The sequence below is a fragment of the Trematomus bernacchii genome, unplaced genomic scaffold (assembly GCF_902827165.1).
Source record: "Trematomus bernacchii unplaced genomic scaffold, fTreBer1.1, whole genome shotgun sequence".
NCBI classification, from domain to species: domain Eukaryota; kingdom Metazoa; phylum Chordata; class Actinopteri; order Perciformes; family Nototheniidae; genus Trematomus; species Trematomus bernacchii.
Window position 1 is genome coordinate 10,151,959 of NW_022987828.1, and position 20,767 is coordinate 10,172,725.

Sequence of the window (20,767 nt, forward strand, 5' to 3'; positions counted from 1 at the left end):
AAACACAGTTTGATGTTTGCCCTGAGTCCTCCATCTCTGTTCTGCAGAGCGGCACGTCAGCGTCATCTCCAAAAAAAACAACATTGTTGACTCTCAACAGCTCTCTGTCAATAAACGTGTGGCGCAGTTGTGTTGCCTTCTGCGGCTTCAGGAATCTGAAGATGGAGGGGGGGCGATTGTAGTTTCTTTACTGCACAGCTATATAGCACTAATACTGAAAGAAATGATAACAAAACGTTTTAACTTCTGCACGCACACAAGCCTTCGAATAATCAGCCTTAAACTTTGGGAACCTCATTGGTCAGTTCTTTACTCACAAAGCTTTCTGAGCCAAATAGGAAATGCCGGCTTGATTCAAAATGAAAAATAAAGTACTGTCAAAACTTTTTTCTCAGCTTTCTTTGATCTGTAAGGCTGCATTGGACTCCGTTCACCAACCTGACAAGTAAAGACAGTTTTGTATATTCACCGCTTCGTGGCTTCGCTTTTAGAGCAAACTAGCTGACGTCACACACTAAATGTATGCTGTTTTCATTACAGGAGCAATAAGAGCAAAAGAAAGAAGCTGTGCAAAAGCAAGTGAAGTGAGAGATGCAAGAATGCAGCAATGAGGAGAAACGCAGGGACAGCAGGGGAGGAAGATGAGGACCGACACATGATGCTAAAGGTGAGCTGAGATGAGAGCACTTCAAATGTTTTCAGTTCAACTGAGGCACCCTTACGCAGGGCTCCCTGCCATCGGCACAGTGGGAAATTGCAGCTTCTTTACAAGTGGTTTGTGAGAACCTAAAGACAAAAAACGTGCTGCCGACAGAATACTTGCGACAGTGCGTTTCATCCTTTTTACATCATTTTACCTTGGAGACGGGGATTCAGCAGAAGCACTTTAAAGTGCCACGTGTCTGCTTATAACTCAGCATCGCAAACATCATTTACTGAGGATAAAAGGGCGTTCGAAGTGAGACAGATAGTTAAATTTCCTGTGTCTAGAACCCCTATTTTATATCTTTTTTTTCATTAAAATATTATAATGGTCCAGGTTCCCTCCCTGCTTCTCCCCATCAAACTCGGATTATGGCTTTTGTGTTGACAAGCTGATTGATAGCCTGAGCAGGGGGCGGTGAAAATGATCATTTTGTATTCAAGGAGCAAATCACAGCGTTGTAATTAGCAGTTAACGTCTATGCCATGTGCACATACTGTATCTTTTACGCAGACAAGTCTTAATTAGACAGCGTCAACATCAGAATACAGATTAATACGGCATCTTAAATGCTACAATAATGGGCCTCTCTCTTTTCTGCAGGCTGCTCTCATTTCAGTAGCCACTGTCACCACAGACATGAAGTGTTGATTCCCTGTCAGTGTTGTCAGACACAAATAGTTACACAAACATACACATTGTGTATTTTCTAAGCATAGAAGGAATCATACTAAACCAGAAAACCAGTCTTGTCACGCTGAGGTTGTTGGGAATGGCATCAGTGCTCTAGTTATTTTTGGCATAAACCAAAGTATTGGACACATTTAACGATTTGACCTGACTATGGTACTGGATGAAAGTTGGAGGATTTCCGAATATAATACCCGTCAAACAGCTGCTGATATTTCAATCTGAAGCAAAGTGGTGGACAACAGACTGACATTGCCGTCGATAGAGCCATGTTAAGGGCTGCAAAGTATTTCTAACTTTACATTTGTCCATGTTTCTTTAAAGTGGACCTATCATGCTATATTTGAATAATATATTGTAGGGCCATACCTATATAAAACATGTCTGTGAAGTTTTTTTTTCAAAATACCAAACAGATCATGCATTTGAGCCATGCCTCATTTCGCTCTATTTGCTCTTTTCCAGCCCTGTTTTTGGGCTGATTCTGTGAGAAGTCTTCTTCGCTGCTTTTGTGGCAGACTAAAGGCCTGGCATATGTACTACAGTCTGTATCAGCTCCGTTGCAGCCCCGTTTTTAGAGATTTGGGTATGGAGGAAAAGAGAGAGGGTTGTGTTTTCTGACACTTGGTGAGTTCCCTGACACACCGGGGACACATATTCATGTATAAAAGACGTACAAAAGTGCATTTTGCATGATAGGTCCCCTTTAAGATTAAATGCCGCTCTAATGGTTGAAAACAGAAGCTTCAGCACCTAACTGAACATTCTCAGCGTGTGTTTTCATTTTAAAAATCAAAACATTTAAGAAAAATGCTTAATTATCAAGCTTAAAACAAGTCTGTATTTGTAGTCATAAAACAGGGATGTTCTCTTATATCTGGGTATGTGTACCCCAACACTGCGTAACTCATGAATACAAACACATGGTCAGCTAACAACAGTAACATGTACTTCGCACAAAAGAAAACGTAGGGATTCCCATGCTGGGGTATTTGACGGTAGCAATCAAAGTTCAAAAAGAGATCAGAGAGATGAATTTGAACACAGGGTGCAGGGAGAGAAGAGTCATTTGAAAGAAACCCTTATCTCAAAGTCTCCTGTAAGCCTTCACTCCAGTGACATTGATTGATGAAACTCTCTGTTCACAATAAAGTCTCAAAAACTGACATAGCTTCTAGGCATGACATCTTCTAGGCATGACATCTTCACACGGTACCATCACCATAGCAGAGCAGATTACTCGGGCCCTATCTTGTATCCTCAGCGTGAACCTCGGCAAACACACAGCTTATCCAGTCACAGCAGACATTGAGCATCACTCCAAGTCTATGGCCAATCACATCCCCATGGACACACACACACACACACACACACACACACACACACACACACACACACACACACACACACACACACACACACACACACACACACACACACACACACACACACACACACACACACACACACACAAACATAGTCTATACAGCTCAGTTCATACCTATGTAAATCAAAGCAAAGAACATTACATTTGCATAATATTCGCCTCGTATGATGCTCGTGAGCTTGTTTTGTCTCTTTCTGCTTTTCCTTCCTCTTCCTGTGCTCGTCTAATTTTTCACACACACACATATACAGTTTCTTTCATCGTCTTTCCAGATGAGGAACTTTCAAAAGCATCATTAACCACAAAGGAAGGAGGAAGGCTCAGGGATGATTCACAAATCACTCATTAATTCCAGCTCTGGGGTTTATTCATCAGCCTCTGTGGAGTGAAAATGGGGATCAATTCTTATTCAGGGTTAAAAATAAAGGGCTATCTCACTATAATCGGAGAGAATAAGAGAAAACAAAGAAAGGGGTGAATGGAGAAAGAAAAGGTCGGGAATACAAAGAGAAAAGCAGAATGGAAATGAGGTAAGATGGACAGGTGGGGGAGAGATACAAAGACAGTTTTGAAAAAGAAGTGATGAGCGGAAAGATGAGGACAGATTGGGGTCAAAGTAAAATGGTGAGGAGGAGTGACGGACAAATAACTGAAGTGCATATATCTGGTTCAGTTTTTTAACATTTTGCATTTCTGACTTGAACATGTGTGTGGGTGAAGTGGAGTGGGAGAATGACAAAGAGAGAAAGTGACAAAGGGAATAACTTGAAGGCAAAGGGGGTAAATGAGAAAAGACACTTGCCAGACAGAGAGTATTTTTTCACTTGGCGTTCAGGGCATATGCTGCACTGCTTAGTCTGCAGCACACGCATGCACACTATTTGCACATAAATGGCACATTAGCTGACAATGTATTCTTCTTGATGGAGGTATTTCAGATCATTAGGCTTTTCTTATGTCAGCAAATGCAGGTGGATGTTTACCCACCTTCTTTAAAACCAACACGCCAACTGAATTTATTGTCATATTTAGAAAGCTGTCCACATGTTTTCCTCTCTTTTCTCTGCTTTTCATGAATACAAATCAAAATCCACTTGTGATGTTGCGCTGATCCCTGAGAGAGGCATTCCATCTAGTTAAAGTTCCACTTCGAATCAGGAATCAAATCGCAAAGACGCCAGAAGGTAGAAATATTTTCTGCAGGCTGTATCACGGTGATCAATTGTTCATGCCTGAACAGCTGCTGTCAGTGAAGTGAATGAAAAGAGCTACTCACATGCTGTAGGTATATACAGTACATCTCTGTGACATTGGAGGTAGCACTTGCTGCCTTTTCATTTTAAAGGAAGGGACCACATTTAAGTGGAGAGGGACACAGGGTAATCACCTGATCTTCACTGTTGCTTTTGACATGTGTGGAAGATAACCGGGGGGAGTGTTTTGAATGTCATTCCAATTACAGACCGCTCACCCTTTCCGCCCTTAATAAACCTGCAGCAACAACCTTGTTAGAGTCATTACGAGAGAAAACCGCCAGCTATATGTGACTCAATCTCGAGACCATAATAGTATTGCATGCCATGTTAGGAAGACACACACACACTCACACAAAGTCGATCTTGCATTGGATTTTAGTCCCAAGTACATGAAGTCGAAATTGAGTCCCCCTGAGAATCCTTTTGAACAGGCGGGGTGAGTCTGAGCCCCAGCAGCGGGTTACCGTTCATCATTAAACAGCTATTGGCTGCTGTCGAGATACAAAAGGGAGCAGTTGTTCTATTGACTGTTGGCTACATGCTGTATTCTCCGGGGCCGATCAAACTAAGATCTGTGAGCCTCAACATTTTACTTTCCCGAGCTGCATTAGTTAAGTTGCCAGGCAACAATGCGGCGCAGTGGGTTTGTGCACTCACGTTTTCTGTAACCCAATCTTTATTCATTTCAGCTTATAAATATGCGAATGTCTAATTGTTTCACAGCAGTGTCTTGCAGTGGTTGTAGTAATAACACTATAGTTCCTGTATACTGAGTCACACTCAGGTGGTCCTGTTGATTACATCTCTATACTCTGCTCGAGAGGAGAGGAGCCCATCTCCTTTTACTCTGCCTCATTGGTCAGTGAGCACAGAGGACATCTCTCTGAAAACTCCTATAGCGCAGCGAGAGGACGTGTCCCGCTGTCAGAGCCTCACAGACACATTCTTTAAGAAAATGGCCAGCTTGATACCAGCTGGCAGACTGGTGGGTCTTTTGGCTGGTAGCCATGAGTTAAGACGATGCTGTGGTTAAATAACTAATACATTTCATACCAAGGCTGAACATTCCCTTGTAATTTCTAACTAAATAATTAAATTAGAGAATGTTAAGGAGCTTTAGAGATCTGTTTTCACGTCAGGTTCAATAACTCTGCCTGTAAGGTACAATGTGACAGAGAGGTGATAGTGGAAGCTAAAGGGGATTATCACAGAATAAAATATGCCCTGAATTGAAATGTAAACAGATATCTCTGCCTCTCGTTCCCTAATGTTGCTCATAAATGTAATTAGACACAATCAATCATGTCTTGAGTGTCAGATCATATGGTAAAAAATGTCAAATAGTCCTCTTATAGAGAGAAGCTAGTGTCAGAGTGGGTAAACATTGCTATTCGTTGTTATTCAGAGGTATATCTCAGGAAGAGCAGCGTGAAGATGAAAATGACTGCCAGGAGCGGTTCAGCGTAAGCCTCAAAACAGCATATTGTTCATTTTTGTCACATTCAGACATGAAAGGATGCCTTTTAATTCTCACCTCACTTTGAGGTTTTTCATGAATCAATCTGTCAAAAATATTCTATTTGTCTTACCCAACAGCAGGTCAAATAAAAATAATTGGTACACTGTCCAATTTGTGTTGAGAAAGTGTCAAATCCTAGTCGTATTCTCAAATCCCCCTCCACCAAAATAAAATGTTCTCCAGAGCATCAATGGCTGCATTGAATATGTTAACCTGTCAAACAACCTGTCAGTGTGCAGTGAGCACTTGGGGTTTGGAGATGACTCTTTCTGTAAGATAACCACTCTTGCTCCTCTCTTCTCACTCTACCCTCCCTGTACACCTAGTAAAACTCAGAAAATATACACATGAGGGCCAATCTCGTTCTCCCTAACAGATCATAACTACGCAATGTAAAGTCGATAGCTGTCCCTGTTTTTTTTATTCACTTATTTCTCACACAGTGTGAAGAATAAAATGAAAACATCTTCGTCTTAAATGAAAATTCTGAATATTTACATGTAAAGTTAGCAAACAGGACACCTGCTCAGGAGAGACCCCATACTCTACATTTGTTATCATGATCAATTTGTCAAACAGAAGAACACAACAAAAACACCAAACCATTTAATTGAACCATCTAAGGGCTTTTATATTTATATATCTACTTTTAAAGATGCCCAAAACTATCTAGTTTCAGCTTCTTATATGGAGATTTGTGTTTCCTTAACTATACATTGCATGTTTTAGGTCTTAAACCAGTGGCGGGGGGATAACATGCAATATAAATATGCCATTATTCATTAATAAGGAAAATATAAATTTCAGCCATAAACATTATCATATTGAAAATGACACCTAAAGCTTCACATTTATATTTGTCAGGTTTTTTCACTTCCCATTACTTAAGCTCATTAAATTAAGTGGACCCAAAGCTGAGTGTTAGCATACACAGTTTCAGTAGATTAAGTTGAATGTTGACTATGAAGGAAATCAATGTGTTTTACTGTCAAGAAGAAAAATAGTTGAGAGTAATTGGATGTGATTATACTTGTTATATCATCATTAGCCACCTGTACGGGTCTTCCAACAACACATCCAATCAAAAGCCTCTTTCATCTCCATGGAAACTTGAGCTTTTGTTGCAATCAGTATTTTAAAGAGAACCGTCAGTCACAGCCCAGCGGATGCGACCAAAATAAAACAAACGTTCAGTTGCCACAGCCTCATCATGGCTGCGAGCCGTTGCCAGGATCCTTTCAGTTTCTGCAGCTCCGGTTTGTCTGATCTTTAATTATCAGGTGCACGAGCAACAAATGCTAACTTCAATGAGGTTTAAACAGGGAGGCTGTGATATTCTCTGACACATCAGTATAGTCTCTCTATTAGGGGAAAGTAAGTTATGCAAATGCTTTTGTATTTGAATTTTTTTGTTATAATGTAATGCACAATTATTCTGTTTTTTGTAGTGGTGAAGTTAACTTGGGCCTCATATGGTTACACGATGAAGGCTGTCAGCCCCATGGCAATACGGTTAATGATTAGCCTGCCAAGTCTCAAAAAGAAATGACACTCCTGCCTGAATAGTGAGCACTTCACTTGCTAGGAAAATGAGGAACAATGTGGAGCAGATGCAGCTGCGTGTTTGACATGGCATGGCACACTTAGACATCCTTTTAGCGCTTATTAAAAAGTCCCTGACTGTGATGGGCTTCCACAGACCTTGGCGCACAATCGTCGACCCTTGGCTAATGCTTTTAACATTAGTTTTTTATGCAAAACTGCAGGCAAGGGAAACAATTAAGCAGGGATGCGGACAGACCCAAAATGGGAAATAATTACCCAAACATTTAATATCAGTGTTGTAGATATGACCACTTTTGAATGGAAGCCCTTTTCAATTACACACCAGGTCTTTCCTTCATCTCTGTCAGAGAGGAAATCACAAAGCCCCTGAACAATTACTTCTCTGACAGATCTTTATCTTTTGTCTCTATGTTGCACTCCAGAGGCCATTCATCATGTCAGTGAGATATTTGCTCATTTGTGGCCCAGCATGACGAACCATCTCTGGTACAATGGGCTTTATCAGAGACCTTATTGCAAGGAAAGATTCAAATCTACTCAGCACCTACAATCCGGGGTGACAGGTTTTTACAACACCGGTTCAGCACCTGGGGACTTGTTTCATCACTTTCTCTGGAAAAAATCGTTTTCATTCACAACTTTCCAAACAAAAGACATTGAAGATGTGGTTTCTGATTTCATTTCATCGGTTATTGTCGGGGAATTGAAGACACAATCCTGTATTTTGTTACGGTGCCCAGTACTTCTCCAGTACATTTCTTCTCTGGTGACTTTTGTACAGGCCACCGTTTGGTTTTGCATCTGCTTTGCATAACGCCAGTTGCATGCGAGTCTCTTTACATATCTGACTTCTCTCTGCAGTCTGGAGATAAGAGCAACAAGTGACGACTTTGTTGCAGGGATGTGAACGGAAGTACTCACAGGGCCTTTCCTGAACTAATTGTACCAATTCCCTAAAGCACAGCGGTATTAAAAGCCAAAAGTACTTGCATCTGCAGAAAAATGGCCCCTCTGACGTTTATATGATATGAGATTCTACAGCCACTCTAGCATTGTTGTGCAGTGAAACACCCGCATCCTGCATTAGGCACTCAATAACAACGCTAACATGTTTAGTATAAGGACAACTGTACTGAATGAGAACACCACTTATACTTCAGTTTTATTGCACTTTATATCATTTCCTTTATCTTTTTTTCTAAGGTGGCAGTATGCAATTTAGTCATAGCGACCAACACAAAGATCTCTGTTGGTCCACTGATCATTATGAAAGCGTATTCTCCCTAATACAGTCACAGTTCTTAGAAGCGCCACAAAAAGGTCTTTTGAATTCAGACTCAGTGACGCACTAAAGACAGAAAGCAGCCATAACACTTCTGCTGGCATCCCAACACAGACGCTGTCTCTGGAGCCCCTTCAAATGTGATAAACCCTACCTGTCTCTGCTTGTCGAGAGCCAGGTGAGAGTATGTATTTATAGATGTATAGATTTGTGGTTGAATGTGTATCTTGGCATAGAAAATACATTATAATTGTTGTACTTTTCCACAGATTGTTTCTTAACCCTTAGATGCATAAGTGGGTCTTTTTGGACCCGGTGAGGTGGTTTTCTTGAAGTATCTTTGTAATTACATTTTTTTATCATTTCATATTCCAGCTATTCCTCAAAAAACATGTTTTGGATATCATGCCATTCTAATTTTAAATTTACATTTTATACATTTTAAGAAATTGTAGTTTTTTTATTACTACCCCAAGCTTCGTGGGTCTTTTTGGGTTAGGGTGGTTTTCTTGAAGTATCTTTGTAATTAAAAAAATGTATCATTTCATATTCCAGCTATTCCTCAAAAAACATGTTTTGGATATCATGCCATTCACATTTTTAATTTACATTTTAAGAAATTGTAGTTTTTGTATTAGTACCCCAAGCTGGGTCAAAACTGACCCGCATGCATTTTCTATGGAATCCTATGGGAAAACGTTTTTTTTCAAAATGTAAAAGACATTTCTAAAATTATAAATAGTGAAAAATTAAATATAAAATATTTCTAGTGTGAACCAAAATATGATACTAAATATTATACAAGAGATTTTTCTTAACCAAAATGACAAAAATTGCATAAAAACACATATTATTCTAATACGGGTCCTTTTAGACCCACTTATGGAAGAGTGTAGGGTCCAGTCACTCGTGCATCTAAGGGTTAATATTGCATGGCCGAATAGAGCATCCAGGAATGAACCCAATAAACAAAGTAGACGGCCAGGAACAAAATGAGCAACAACAATCAATATCTGTATGCTTCCTAGTAAAATATTAACCTTTAACCCTTGTATGGTGTTCGGGTCTGTGGGACCCGTTTTCATTATTTATTTATCAAGAAAAATGATATAATTAATAGTTTTTTCAAACTCACACTCAATGGCCGTGGCTCATTTTCTGTGAATACATATATCAGAACACATTTTCAATGACCACCCACTGTACCCCCCCCCCCCCCCCTACACATTTATATTATATACAGGATGTTCGGACCTGTCTGCTCTCACATTCCCGCATTATGTCTTGCGGGAACCAATCTTAATTTTTCTATTCTATCCCATCTGCAAGTTTTGGGCAAGACACAATAAATAAAGCATCACTTTTGGGTCCTTCACAACTGATCAAGATGGCCAAAAGATTCTCTGCTCAGAGGGTCTTGCAAAGGATTCTGGAAGAGAGAGAACCATTTGATGATGATGTAGAGGAAGAGGAAGAGGCTTCAGAATGACATTCAATCACATTTCTGTCTGACAGTGACTTTGAAGAAGAGGATGAGATTGAGCATCAGCTAGTTACAAAAAAAAGATGAGCCACAAGGCCAGCCAGTCAGCGGGCAAAAAAAAAAGTAGCAATTTAATTCATTCATGTGATCTAACAAATGTAAAAGGGCAAATATGAACCATATATGCTGTTTATATTGCTTGTAATTGGGATGAAGTAAACATCTGTTGAGTATTTTAACATAAAATAGTTTGATTTTGTTTAATTGAAACCCAAAAAGGCAGCGGGTCCACCAGACCCACGAACACTGGCTGAATAACAAAAATATGAACACCACACAAGGGTTAAATGCTGTGTATACCAACCAACAAGATTCAGCTTATTGCCTTCTCCCTCTCTTTAGCTGTTCTGTCTCTTAGGCTATTAAAAATAATACTTCCAAAGAACATTCCCAATACACATGGGATGAAATTGAGCGTGAGAGCTAAATGCAAGTTATTAAGGTTTTACGGAGGTAGCGATCAGAATATGATATGTTTTTTATTTTAATCTGTCAGTAAATCTCCAGGCTCAGCACTTTGGTGATTAGTTTTATTGTGCAGCCAATGACAGAGGCCATGTTCCTTGAGGTCAAATCTTTTGTAAGCAATAATGGCTCTCTGAACATTTTAAAGCAGCATCGGTTTTGACAAATAAAGCAGCAAAAATGCCCTTTCACAAATCCCATCAGCGCCAGCATGAACCTTTTGTTGTTCCTGCCATCAGAGCGCTCACACTGTGTATCATCCACACTCATTTTATAAAAAAGATAAAAAGAAAAACCTCATGCTGAAACAATACTGCTAAAAACGAATGAAGGAGAACGGACTCAGCAGGCACACAGCATCTCACAAAATAAAATCAATGGGTCATGAGTGAATCATACAGGCTCCCAAAGAGTAGTTTGGATTTTTTAGTTCATCACTGCAAAAACACATCAATAATGCCCTTTCATCTCCTTTCTGTCATTGTCAAGCCTGAGCTCTTAAAGCTCTCCAGAACCCTACAGATCCACCTGAAGGGGAAATATTATGCTATTTTTAGTTGAATTTTTGTATTTTGAGTTTCTACTAACACATTTTTATCTATTTTAAAATGTTTTTTTCTCAGTAGTCATACTGTGCATATTCTCTGTATTCACTCTGTCTGAAAAAAGCTTTTCTTTGTGCCTGTCTCTAAGGCCACCTCCCGAAAAAACCTAGTCTACTTGGATTGTCTTGCGATAAATATTGCAAAGGTTTTCTCAAGCAATTGCAGAGAATACTCAGATTTGTTTGCAACACAAACTGGGTTGTCTTTTTTCACAGTTTAAGGGTTAGGTAGACAATTCAAATACCCAATTATCTCTGCACAAGCACCTAAAAAGGGAGTTTTTCATGATGTCCCCGCTTTAAATCTGTTTTTAAAGGTGTATGCATCTTGTTTAAGTAGTTCTACTCTTGAATTGTGGCTTTAATTTCATTGCAGGTTGGACATTGTACTTCTGTGCATGGGCGCTTTTTACCTTCCATGACGTAGACCAGCGAGCCCACATCGCCCTCCTTGATGATACAGCTGTCCTTCCCATAGTCCACAGGGTACATGCAGTCCACAATCTCTTGGATCTGCGACAGCTCCAGGTTCTTCATGAAGTCATTGTCCAAGATGGCCTCCTTGATCAGATCCTTAGACCTGGTGAAAAGGTGAAAACAAATTATGAAAAAACAAATTCAGACAGCATTTCTGTTTCCATATAGTAGAAGGACTTAATGAGAATAGAGTGAGAGATTAGTGTAAACGTGAGCTGGGATTAGACCGTCGTGAGACAGGTTAGTTTTACCCTACTGATGATGTGTTGTTGCAATAGTAATTTCTTGAGATAGAATTGTTCTCTCAAATCCAGTGAAGCATTTTGACCAGTTCAACAGGCAAGCATTTGTATTATTTAATCTCACTGACACTGCACAGTGGCTTTTAAAAAAAAACATACACTCATTTCAAAGACGTCAAGGTCAAACAGTTTTTTCTTCCCTCCAAACAAGTCAATAAAAGCTAAATCCATGCTTGATGGAAATAGATTGTTCCCATTCAGGGAGCACTTCTGAAAGGCCTTCAGACTGTGGGGCCATTAGGCCATTCCACAGGTAAGTATGTTTTTCACAGGAACGAGAGAAAATGTGATTAACAGTAGAGCTAATGTGCAGTCTTCAATTTTCAGCGCTGTACACCGAGCACTGTAAGCAGGATACAGGAGACATTATGTAAAATTATCATTTCGATCGAGGAAAACACATTAGATGCTATGTAACATCTATGGAGGAGAGACATTTGTTCATCAGCGTGTGTTGTCTGCAGGTGCCTGGCGCAGCAGAGGTGGAAAACGTTGAGGAGACGGCAGAGAAATCGGAGGCGGACTTGACTCCAAAAAGTGAGTAAAGATAAATGGTTCACTGAAGCACTTCCTCAGTGGAGTCAGAGTTGCTCAGTCCAGTTTGTGTGGCCAGTTTTGAGTGTCAGATAGAAGAAGAAAAAAGGTTAAAAATATGATCCAGGGTTAATCCAACAAGTAGTCGCTTCCTCAGAAGCTACACTTCTATTCCTTTAAAGCACTCTCCATCCCCAGTGCTTTTGCAGTACGATTCTAAGTCTGTTTTTTTTCGCTCTGTGCCCTTTTCAGAAACGTATTTATGGGTGCATTGTTGACGCTGATCACCTGAGGAGCTTAAAGTTAAAAGGGCAAATAAACTGGAAGGCATTTATAAAGCAGTTCCACCACTTCGCCCTCCTGCCAGCCTACACAAACGACACAGCTACACAAACACGCTCTAAACTTTATTATCTGCCATGATAAACTATCAGCAGAGCCCAGGGTTTATTTTTTTGAACTATGCGCTTGTTTATGTTTTTAAAACAATCCCCTCTCCCTGTTCATCTGAATCTATTTATATTCATTGTCTTAGAATTCTTCAAGGAGCTTATTTTGAACTTTTAAGGTCACACCAATGCTTCTCCATCAAATCTGGAGACCCATTTATCACATTTGTGATTGATGTGATCTGTGATACTCTTTCTCCTTCAAAGAAAAACTGCCAAAGCTGTGAAGGATGCACAAAGGATGCTCATCTTAGCTAGCATATACATTCTTAACCTTGGCAAGCATCTACAGATCATCCTTTTCATCAGCTGAGTGATTTCTTTCTCAAATAGCACGCAAACAAATTCCAAAAACAAGGTTCTCATAAGATGTGTTTTGCATTCAACAATTAGAATAATTTTCAATTACAGTTTCAAGGTTGGTGGATTCCCAAAAGGCATTGCTTTTATTTTGACAGCAGAGATAATTGTGAATGAGAGTGAGGAGCTAAATGACTGGAGACCAACTTTAGCTTGTTGTGTCAATCTATTGAGAAAACACACTTTGAATTTGTACCCGGTCAGAAATCCTAGTATATTGAGTTTTTGCCATGTATATGCCTCTAGACAAACATTTGTGGACATGCCTTTTCTGCCTTTATTTTTAGGAAACTCCTTTGTCAGGCATTTATAGATAATACAAAGATGAAAGCGACAGCGAAGCCACTCAGGACTTTCATTTATTTGAACCAGGTTGATCCAGAGGATTTTTGTTAGATATGTTTTATACCGCCTTTGAGTGTCAGAACAAGTCTCCTGGGAATTGAGTGAGGAATGAGGTGTTGCACCTATTTTAAAATTCCCATCCTGCAATCCATGTTCTGTCCAAACTGCTCTCTTTTTCAGCAGAGACATTAGATATAAAGGAAAACAACGTGTTGATCCTTATGATGCTAACTGGGTTAATGATGCTTTATAAAGGGCTATAATTCCCTAAACGAACTTGAAGAAATAGGAAATCCATTATTTTCCAAAGCTGACCTCCAGTCCTCTGGAAATGTGCCTCATTGACCCTCTCTCTGTGGCTTTACTCCCGGGAGATCTCTGGACTTCTCAACCCTAAACTGGACCCCCCGACTACAGCCTCTGATAGCAACATCTTCTAACCAGACCCTTGTAAAAACATCTGCCTTCCTCTCCTTTGTGAGGATGATATATTTGCCGTCATCCACTAGTGAAGTTTAGAGCTGAGCAAGTTCAGCCTTCCTTAAAAGGAGAAAATATGCTCTTTTTAGGAGGAAAAAAAGGAGAGGGGTGGCAAAAGAAAGTGGGAGAGGCTAACAGGAATAAGAGGCATATGGAGGGAGAGGGATGGATAGCGTACGTGTAAGGAATGCTCTATGGGTTTTGTAATAAAGATAAAGTGGTTAAGAATGAAAGAAAAATCTAAACATTTAGCCAAATCCAACAGGAATTATCGCTACACTTCCTTAACCAAAACAAAATAAAAAGGTAATGGGGTTGTTTTTATCCCATGAGGAAAGTTGGGAATTTATTAAATAAGAAATAAGATAACTTTTTTATTTTCTTAATTGAGCAATAACAAACGTTACAACAAAATAACTTTGACTCAAATGGATTATAATAGATGTCCAAACTAAATAAATAATAATGATAGCTAATAAGAGAGCATTGCTCAAACACGCTCAAGTAATTTGCATTCAACAGCCTGCAGCTTTCCAATCATGTTTGTTATTATGTTTATGGTTATTTTCAAAAAGAAAATATGAGCTAAACGTCATTCTGTGTGAAAGGGGTGGCGGATTTACAGCAGGAAATTGAAGCTGTAGTTTAAAGTCTTTGATAGAGTTCAAACAAGCTCTTGGTAAAAAGCTGTTAATTTTTCATTTCCATAATGAAATGTTCCATTCAGCTTCCCTGTGGGCTTTATCATCACAATCATGCAATCATTCAAACCCCCCATTACTCAAAACTTTCTTTTGTGTTTGATATAATACTGTCAAATCTAAAACTAACCATTGTTACTGACAATTAATTGTGTTAAAACTATTTAATGGCCGAGACATCAAACTCTTCATGGAGAGAAATGTCAGCATGCGGGACAAAGTCGATAATTTTGGTCGTTTTTCTTGCATAAGACTGATGTTAAGCAACTCAAGAAAGCCTCGGAAATACTTTTTAATGGAAAAAGTCCCATATAATAAAAGTGTACTATAATACAAGTGACCGCTGTCGTGTTTACCTAATCTGCCATTCCAAAACCAGTGTCCAGCCAAAGTCTAATGCTTATTTACGACAGAGAGACAAACAAAACAAACACCACACTAGTAAATAGTGTTGCTTTCTTTGTTATTTCGCCCAGAGCTGACAGGTGTAACGTAGACTAATGGTCTTTCGTCCTCGGGTAAATAATCCCTGTTACTTTTGAATCTTCTTTGATGAAATCCTTGGAGCTTTGTTTGTTTGTATGACGAGATAATAATTAAATTCATGTCTGACACATCTGATCTCTCTGCAAACTCTTAAAACACCAACATGAGCTAGGAATACTCTCCAATCCTGATTTAATCCTGATGTTTGTAATATGTCTATTCCAATGGGCTTGGAGAATTAAGAGAAGACATTCTTCCTGTCAACCGAGTGTATTGATTAATACTAAGTCAACCTTCACGCTTAAACCGAACAGATAGCCAGATTATTTCACAGCAGGAGATCATTTAAGTGCCAATTTCAGTTTGAGACGTCATGTTGCAAACGGAGCTCAGTAGCAGAGAGACGCTTGGTGGAGAGTTTGAAAAGAAGAGAGCTCTAGACAAATCACAAGATAAACATGCCCAGAGAGCCTGTTAAGACTGCCTGTCACACAACCACAGCTTGTATAAAATAGCCACTGGTACATTACACAGAGCTGCCAACACCTGCTCTCTGAAACTACAATTCCCATCACTGGATGACATTTAATGTTCCTGTTAGGCTGTGATCAGGCTTATCGATGTCCAGCCTTTTATCGCTGCTCTGCAGAGAAAATCCTATTGATAACTGTCACTAATTACAGTTTCCTGACATGATTTTTTGTGTGTGTGTTCGTGTGTGTTTGTGTGAGACTGTGCGTGTGTGTGTGTGTGTGTGTTTGTGTGTGTGTGTGTGTGTGTGTGTGTGTGTGTGTGTGTGTGTGTGTGTGTGTGTGTGTGTGTGTGTGTGTGTGTGTGTGTGTGTGTGTCTGTGTGTGTGTGTGTGAGCATCCCTTCATAAAGTGCAACAGGTGCCATACCTGCTGCGCCACACTTAACATTACGCACCGGCATCAGGTGTCAAAGGGTGAATAATATCAATCTGTTTAGCAACTGCCAATCCAACAATAATAACAATATCGTTATCCAAAGGAAATATTGTGCGTTTGTAGTTCGGACACCTACTGTGGGCTTTTGGGGTTGAAAGGTAGGGTGACTTGGCTAAGATCCTGGATGTCGAAGGCGGTGGGTTCGGCCGAGATCGCCTGCCTCTTGGTGCGCTGCTGCTCGTGCAGCTCGGTCTGCTTGACGACCTGCTGGGTCGCCGGTTTAATAACGGAGCGGTATTTGTCCAGCTCGGTCTGTAGTCTCTGTATAAGCTCGTCTTTCTGGTCGAGCTCCAGCTCCAGCTCGTCGATGAGCGCGTCCCTTTGGCGCAGCTCCTCGATCTTCTCCTGGAGCGCGTACTGGAGGTCGCGTAAGGTGCCCATTTCGGGTGGCGACAGAGCGACTTCCCAGTAAGTTTATCGAAAGGTATGCAGTCTAGTCTGTATCTCCTCTCCTCTACCACGGTGCTCATAAACTTTATCCGGCATGAACAGCTTCAGATGATGCAGCCCCGGTCTCTCCTGAGGGGGGAATCCTCTCCTCTGTTCTGTCCAAAGCGGATGTTGGGAATGTACGCGAAGGTATGTTCACTGGTTGACACGATAGCCAAGGTGAGCCCGTAACGCGTCTGAGCCACTATCACGCAAAGTTTGCCCTTTCTCTCCCCCTTTCTCTCTCGTTCTCTCGCTTGCTCTCTCGCTCGCTCTCTCCCTCCCTCGGCGGAGTGACAGCGGAGGACAGTCCTCCCCGAGTGCGTCAGGCTGCGACCCAGAGAGAGTGCATGGTGAGGAGGGCGCCTACAGGAATCTGTGGCACAGTGCAGTCTGCCACACTCGTCTCACATGAATAATGGACTCCGTGAGAGAGCCACTGCTCGGAGAAGCATGTCATCGTACCTCGTCAGATCACCCCGAGGCTGCTCAATTACAAATAGATGAGCACTGGAGCCCTAAAGGAAGTTGAATGTGATGGAAACGTAATGACCCTCAGTGTTCAAATAAACAATGCGTTTTTGTATCTATTGGGGAAGAAGGCAGATTGCATTGTGTATTTTTGTCCTATATGGACTAAAGTGCTGTGAAATGTTCAAGAGAAAATAATTATTTTCTCAAATACCTGCTGGCAACTATTAATTTCGTGACAGATTTAATAGAGCAGCAAGTGAAGGTGCTGAAGGCACAGAATCTTACAGATTGTCAAAGAGCAGCTGCAGACGTGAATCTGCCAAAATTACTGAGGCTCAAGGCAGCAGCTCCTCAGTGACAATCCTCATTTGATCTTGTTTTGTGTGTTGACTCTGAGCAAAGCTGGTGTCACTCCACATTATCCCAATGAGTCATCGGAAGCTCAGCGAACAGCTTTTGGCCTCACGTGCTCTGGACACATTCAGAGGAGGATAAACTGCCAAGGACAATCTGATAGGATGAGGAGCTACAATAGCAATTACTGTGCTGAATGAGTGGGGACTCTCCAGCTCACAGCGAGGACAAATAATATGTTGGTTTTCTTTGGCTGTAAGGATAGGTGTTTTGGTGTGGCAGTAAATAGCATATTTGTCCTGACAGAAAACATGTAAACAACGCTGTAGACAGGAAGTTGGTCTAATTGTGGATCACAGATGCCCTCTTGTGGTGGGAAAAAGCATCAACGCAGGCATGTTTCTGCTTGGCAAACATGTCCAACAGTTAATGATCCCACAATGATGAGTTACTCTTTTAAATGACTGAAAGCTACAGCTTTTACTCTGCAATTAATTATATCATTGCAAATACTGACATGCATGCAGTAGTGCTCATTGAATTAAGTGAAAACAAATGAACACCAGCATCCTGCTAATAGACCAAATAAATGTCAGCTTTCTGCAAGACTTTAAATGTGATCAAGCTACTGTGAGGAACACATAATACATCTTTATATATTTCCTCCCTAAACAGAGTAGTTATCTTGGGCTCCACTCTGAAAATGTTAATGCTAATTAAACACCATTTTTTTTCTCCTTTTATCCCTGTCAGGGGAAGGGCACAGGGCACCCAGCCTGAGCAGCAGCACATTTTTCCTTCATGTCAGGAAACTGCAGGTGCCCGGAGACTTCAGGCTCTGTCCTGTCCAGTGATACATCCCCACATCCTCCCATCATCAAAAGGCCCTCCCACTGCCCTTCAAAGCACCTCTGCGCTTTAAATTTCACCTCTCTAACCATCCAGCTCAGCCCTTTTCCTATGCAGATCAATAGAAACAGGATCCGATGCTTCATACTGCGGTAATCCGATGAGCAGGGCGGGCCGCCGGCTGGTGCCACGTCCTGACTCTAATGGGGGTCACACCGTCTCTGAACCCGCAGCGGCTGCAGCGGGCAGGTGGACCCCTCCTCCATACTCACAAAAAGCAATCACGTCATCTCACCGGTTTTACAAATGCAAACAGGTTTACTTCTATTTCACTGCACATTGTATGGCCATGTGCAATTAGCCTGGCTGTCCACTGAAAGCCCATCAAGCACTAATAGTGACTCATCAAAAGACCCTATGTCAGTTTTCAGAATGAACCCACCCTATAGAAAGGCTGAGAATGGATTATTAATATGCTTTGTCTTGGGTTAGCTTGTTAGTCGTTTTTTCTCAATGAACCTGGGTCATTCATGACGTTCATGCTTCATTCACATTTTATTGCATTTTCCTTGCCCGAGGACTGCTTCTGTGGACTTTTTTTCTTGTTTGAAGGCTCACTGATCATCAGTTAATGAGGACCTGCCCTGTCTGCAGTTTATTAATGCAAATGAGGAGTGGAAATTGTCTAGCCATCTTAATAAAGTTAACCTCATTGTCTATTGAATTAATTGAGTCAGCAGTGTAGTTTCTGCCTGTGTGTTTGTATGATTATAGCAACTAATTTGTTCTGATGGGGTTGTTATAATGTAAATGGAGATTAAAATACATTTAAATCTGAGGACAAAGAGTGTCAAACCTTTTTGCTGTAAGTAATTAACGCAAAATTAAATTGAATAGACTCAGACAAAGGGAAAAGTCTGACAAACTAAGAGATTATTATTCAAGGTTCAGCACTTGTGAAAACTCAAAATCAGGATAACCATACAGTGAAGCTAAAACGAGCACCTAAAGGTGATGAAGGAAGCATATGGTCAAACAAAGCGTTTTCTAATGGAGTATTAAATATCCTCAGACATGCACTTCGGGTCCTCAGCGTCCAGCTACTAAAAGCCAATAATGCATCGCACTTCCTCCTGTCTGAGCCCCCTGGGACTGCCATGATGGATCTGATCAATTAGGAGCTCTTTCTGAAGCTCGCCTTGGAGCTGCGTCATCGGACCCAAGAATGAAAGTGCTCGTCCATTCATGGCGACTCACTCTCATTTAGAAAAAAAAAGGACAAGTAAAGGGAGAAAACAGACAGAAATAAATGCTTTTTGGACATAGGACACTGAAGTGCCACAACAACATATATGTGAAGTTACTGTCATCACATTCAGAGAGAGTTGTGTTTTAGATGTACACCATGCATGGCAAACTATTATTGATTCTGGTAGTGACGAAAAAACACTTTTAGGGTTTGAAGATGGTACACAACGCTGGCACATGTGTGTAATAGAGCATTAAAGTGCAAAAGATGGCTAAGTCTTACCAGTCGGACTTGGCATATTTCCGAAACGCCTGCCTTGACAGGTCCTGGTGCGTTTGAGGCTCCGCGGAGATGCCCTGCGCCCTGCGGGTCCTCGGTCCAATAAGTTCAGCACTGGGCAAAACAGACTGATATTTGTGTAATTTCCTCTTCAGTTCTTGAATATCGTCTTCCCTGTCCGCCAGACGCCTTTCCAAGTCCTGTATCCTCTCCTCCTTTAGCAGCAGGATCTTGGCAAAGTCGTCCTCCAGGTCGCTCATGTTGAACGGTAAACTTTGACGCGATTCCTCGAACACAAAAAAAAAAAACCCGATTAAACTCCCAGTACTCGCACAGGTTGTGAAGACGGACACAAATCCCCCTCTAAATACGCTCAGAGTGATGATGCTCCGAGGATCCCCTTCACTGCCCACTTGTTTATTTCAGAATAAAGGAGCAAAGCAGTTAAAGCCGGGGAGCGGACAGCAGAGAGAGCAGCGCTACGCTACAGTCCAGCAAACCTCCGGGGAGCTGCTGATGATCCTTCATTGAGAAACCAATTACAGCAGCTCTTCCTCTCCGAGGACGCAGGCAGGCCGTCAAACTGGGCACTAAAGAGCCGAGGCAACTCCTGTAGTTCACCGCCTCTCACGCTGCAAACACACTACAGAGAAGCCCAGCGCCGCTGCTGCCGCTGCTGCTGCTGTCAGATATTTGTTTACCATCTATCGGCACAATCCTGAGCCCCCTGTTAAACACCCACATCACCTCCCCCGACCTATTGGAAAAATCAATTGTCCCGCACTCCATTCACAGGACACTGCACTGGACTATATTGTTTGCATCGGTCACATGGTGCAAGCTCACATCAGTGAGTGGAAAGTAATAATGGAAATAGCCTTTATATAGACTGGAGGTTGCACTTCTGTATTGATGTGGAGATTAATTTATCTCTGGATCATTGCACATTGTTTTAATCAAGGTGATTGTGGGATTGATCCAACCTATTTCAATCAAATCTTATCTGAATAATCTAT

General features: G+C 41.1%; 1 protein-coding gene across 2 annotated transcripts in view; it reads right to left on the bottom strand.

Moving 5' to 3' along the window:
• The window catches only part of LOC117499874 (cGMP-dependent protein kinase 1), an 83,392-nt gene extending 63,169 nt beyond the window's left edge, over window positions 1-20,223 (bottom strand). Inside the window, exons 1-2 of one of the 2 annotated variants that reach the window (XM_034152529.1) lie at window positions 19,755-20,223; window positions 11,429-11,595 (exon numbers count right to left, since the gene is read on the bottom strand). In XM_034152529.1, the coding sequence (XP_034008420.1) occupies window positions 11,429-11,595; window positions 19,755-20,011 (424 nt within the window). In that variant the 5' untranslated portion in view covers window positions 20,012-20,223. Of the gene's footprint in view, window positions 1-11,428; window positions 11,596-16,193; window positions 16,807-19,754 lie in introns of those variants that run through there. The other variant, XM_034152528.1, reaches the window with a different exon arrangement.
• Window positions 20,224-20,767: the final 544 nt, after the last annotated feature.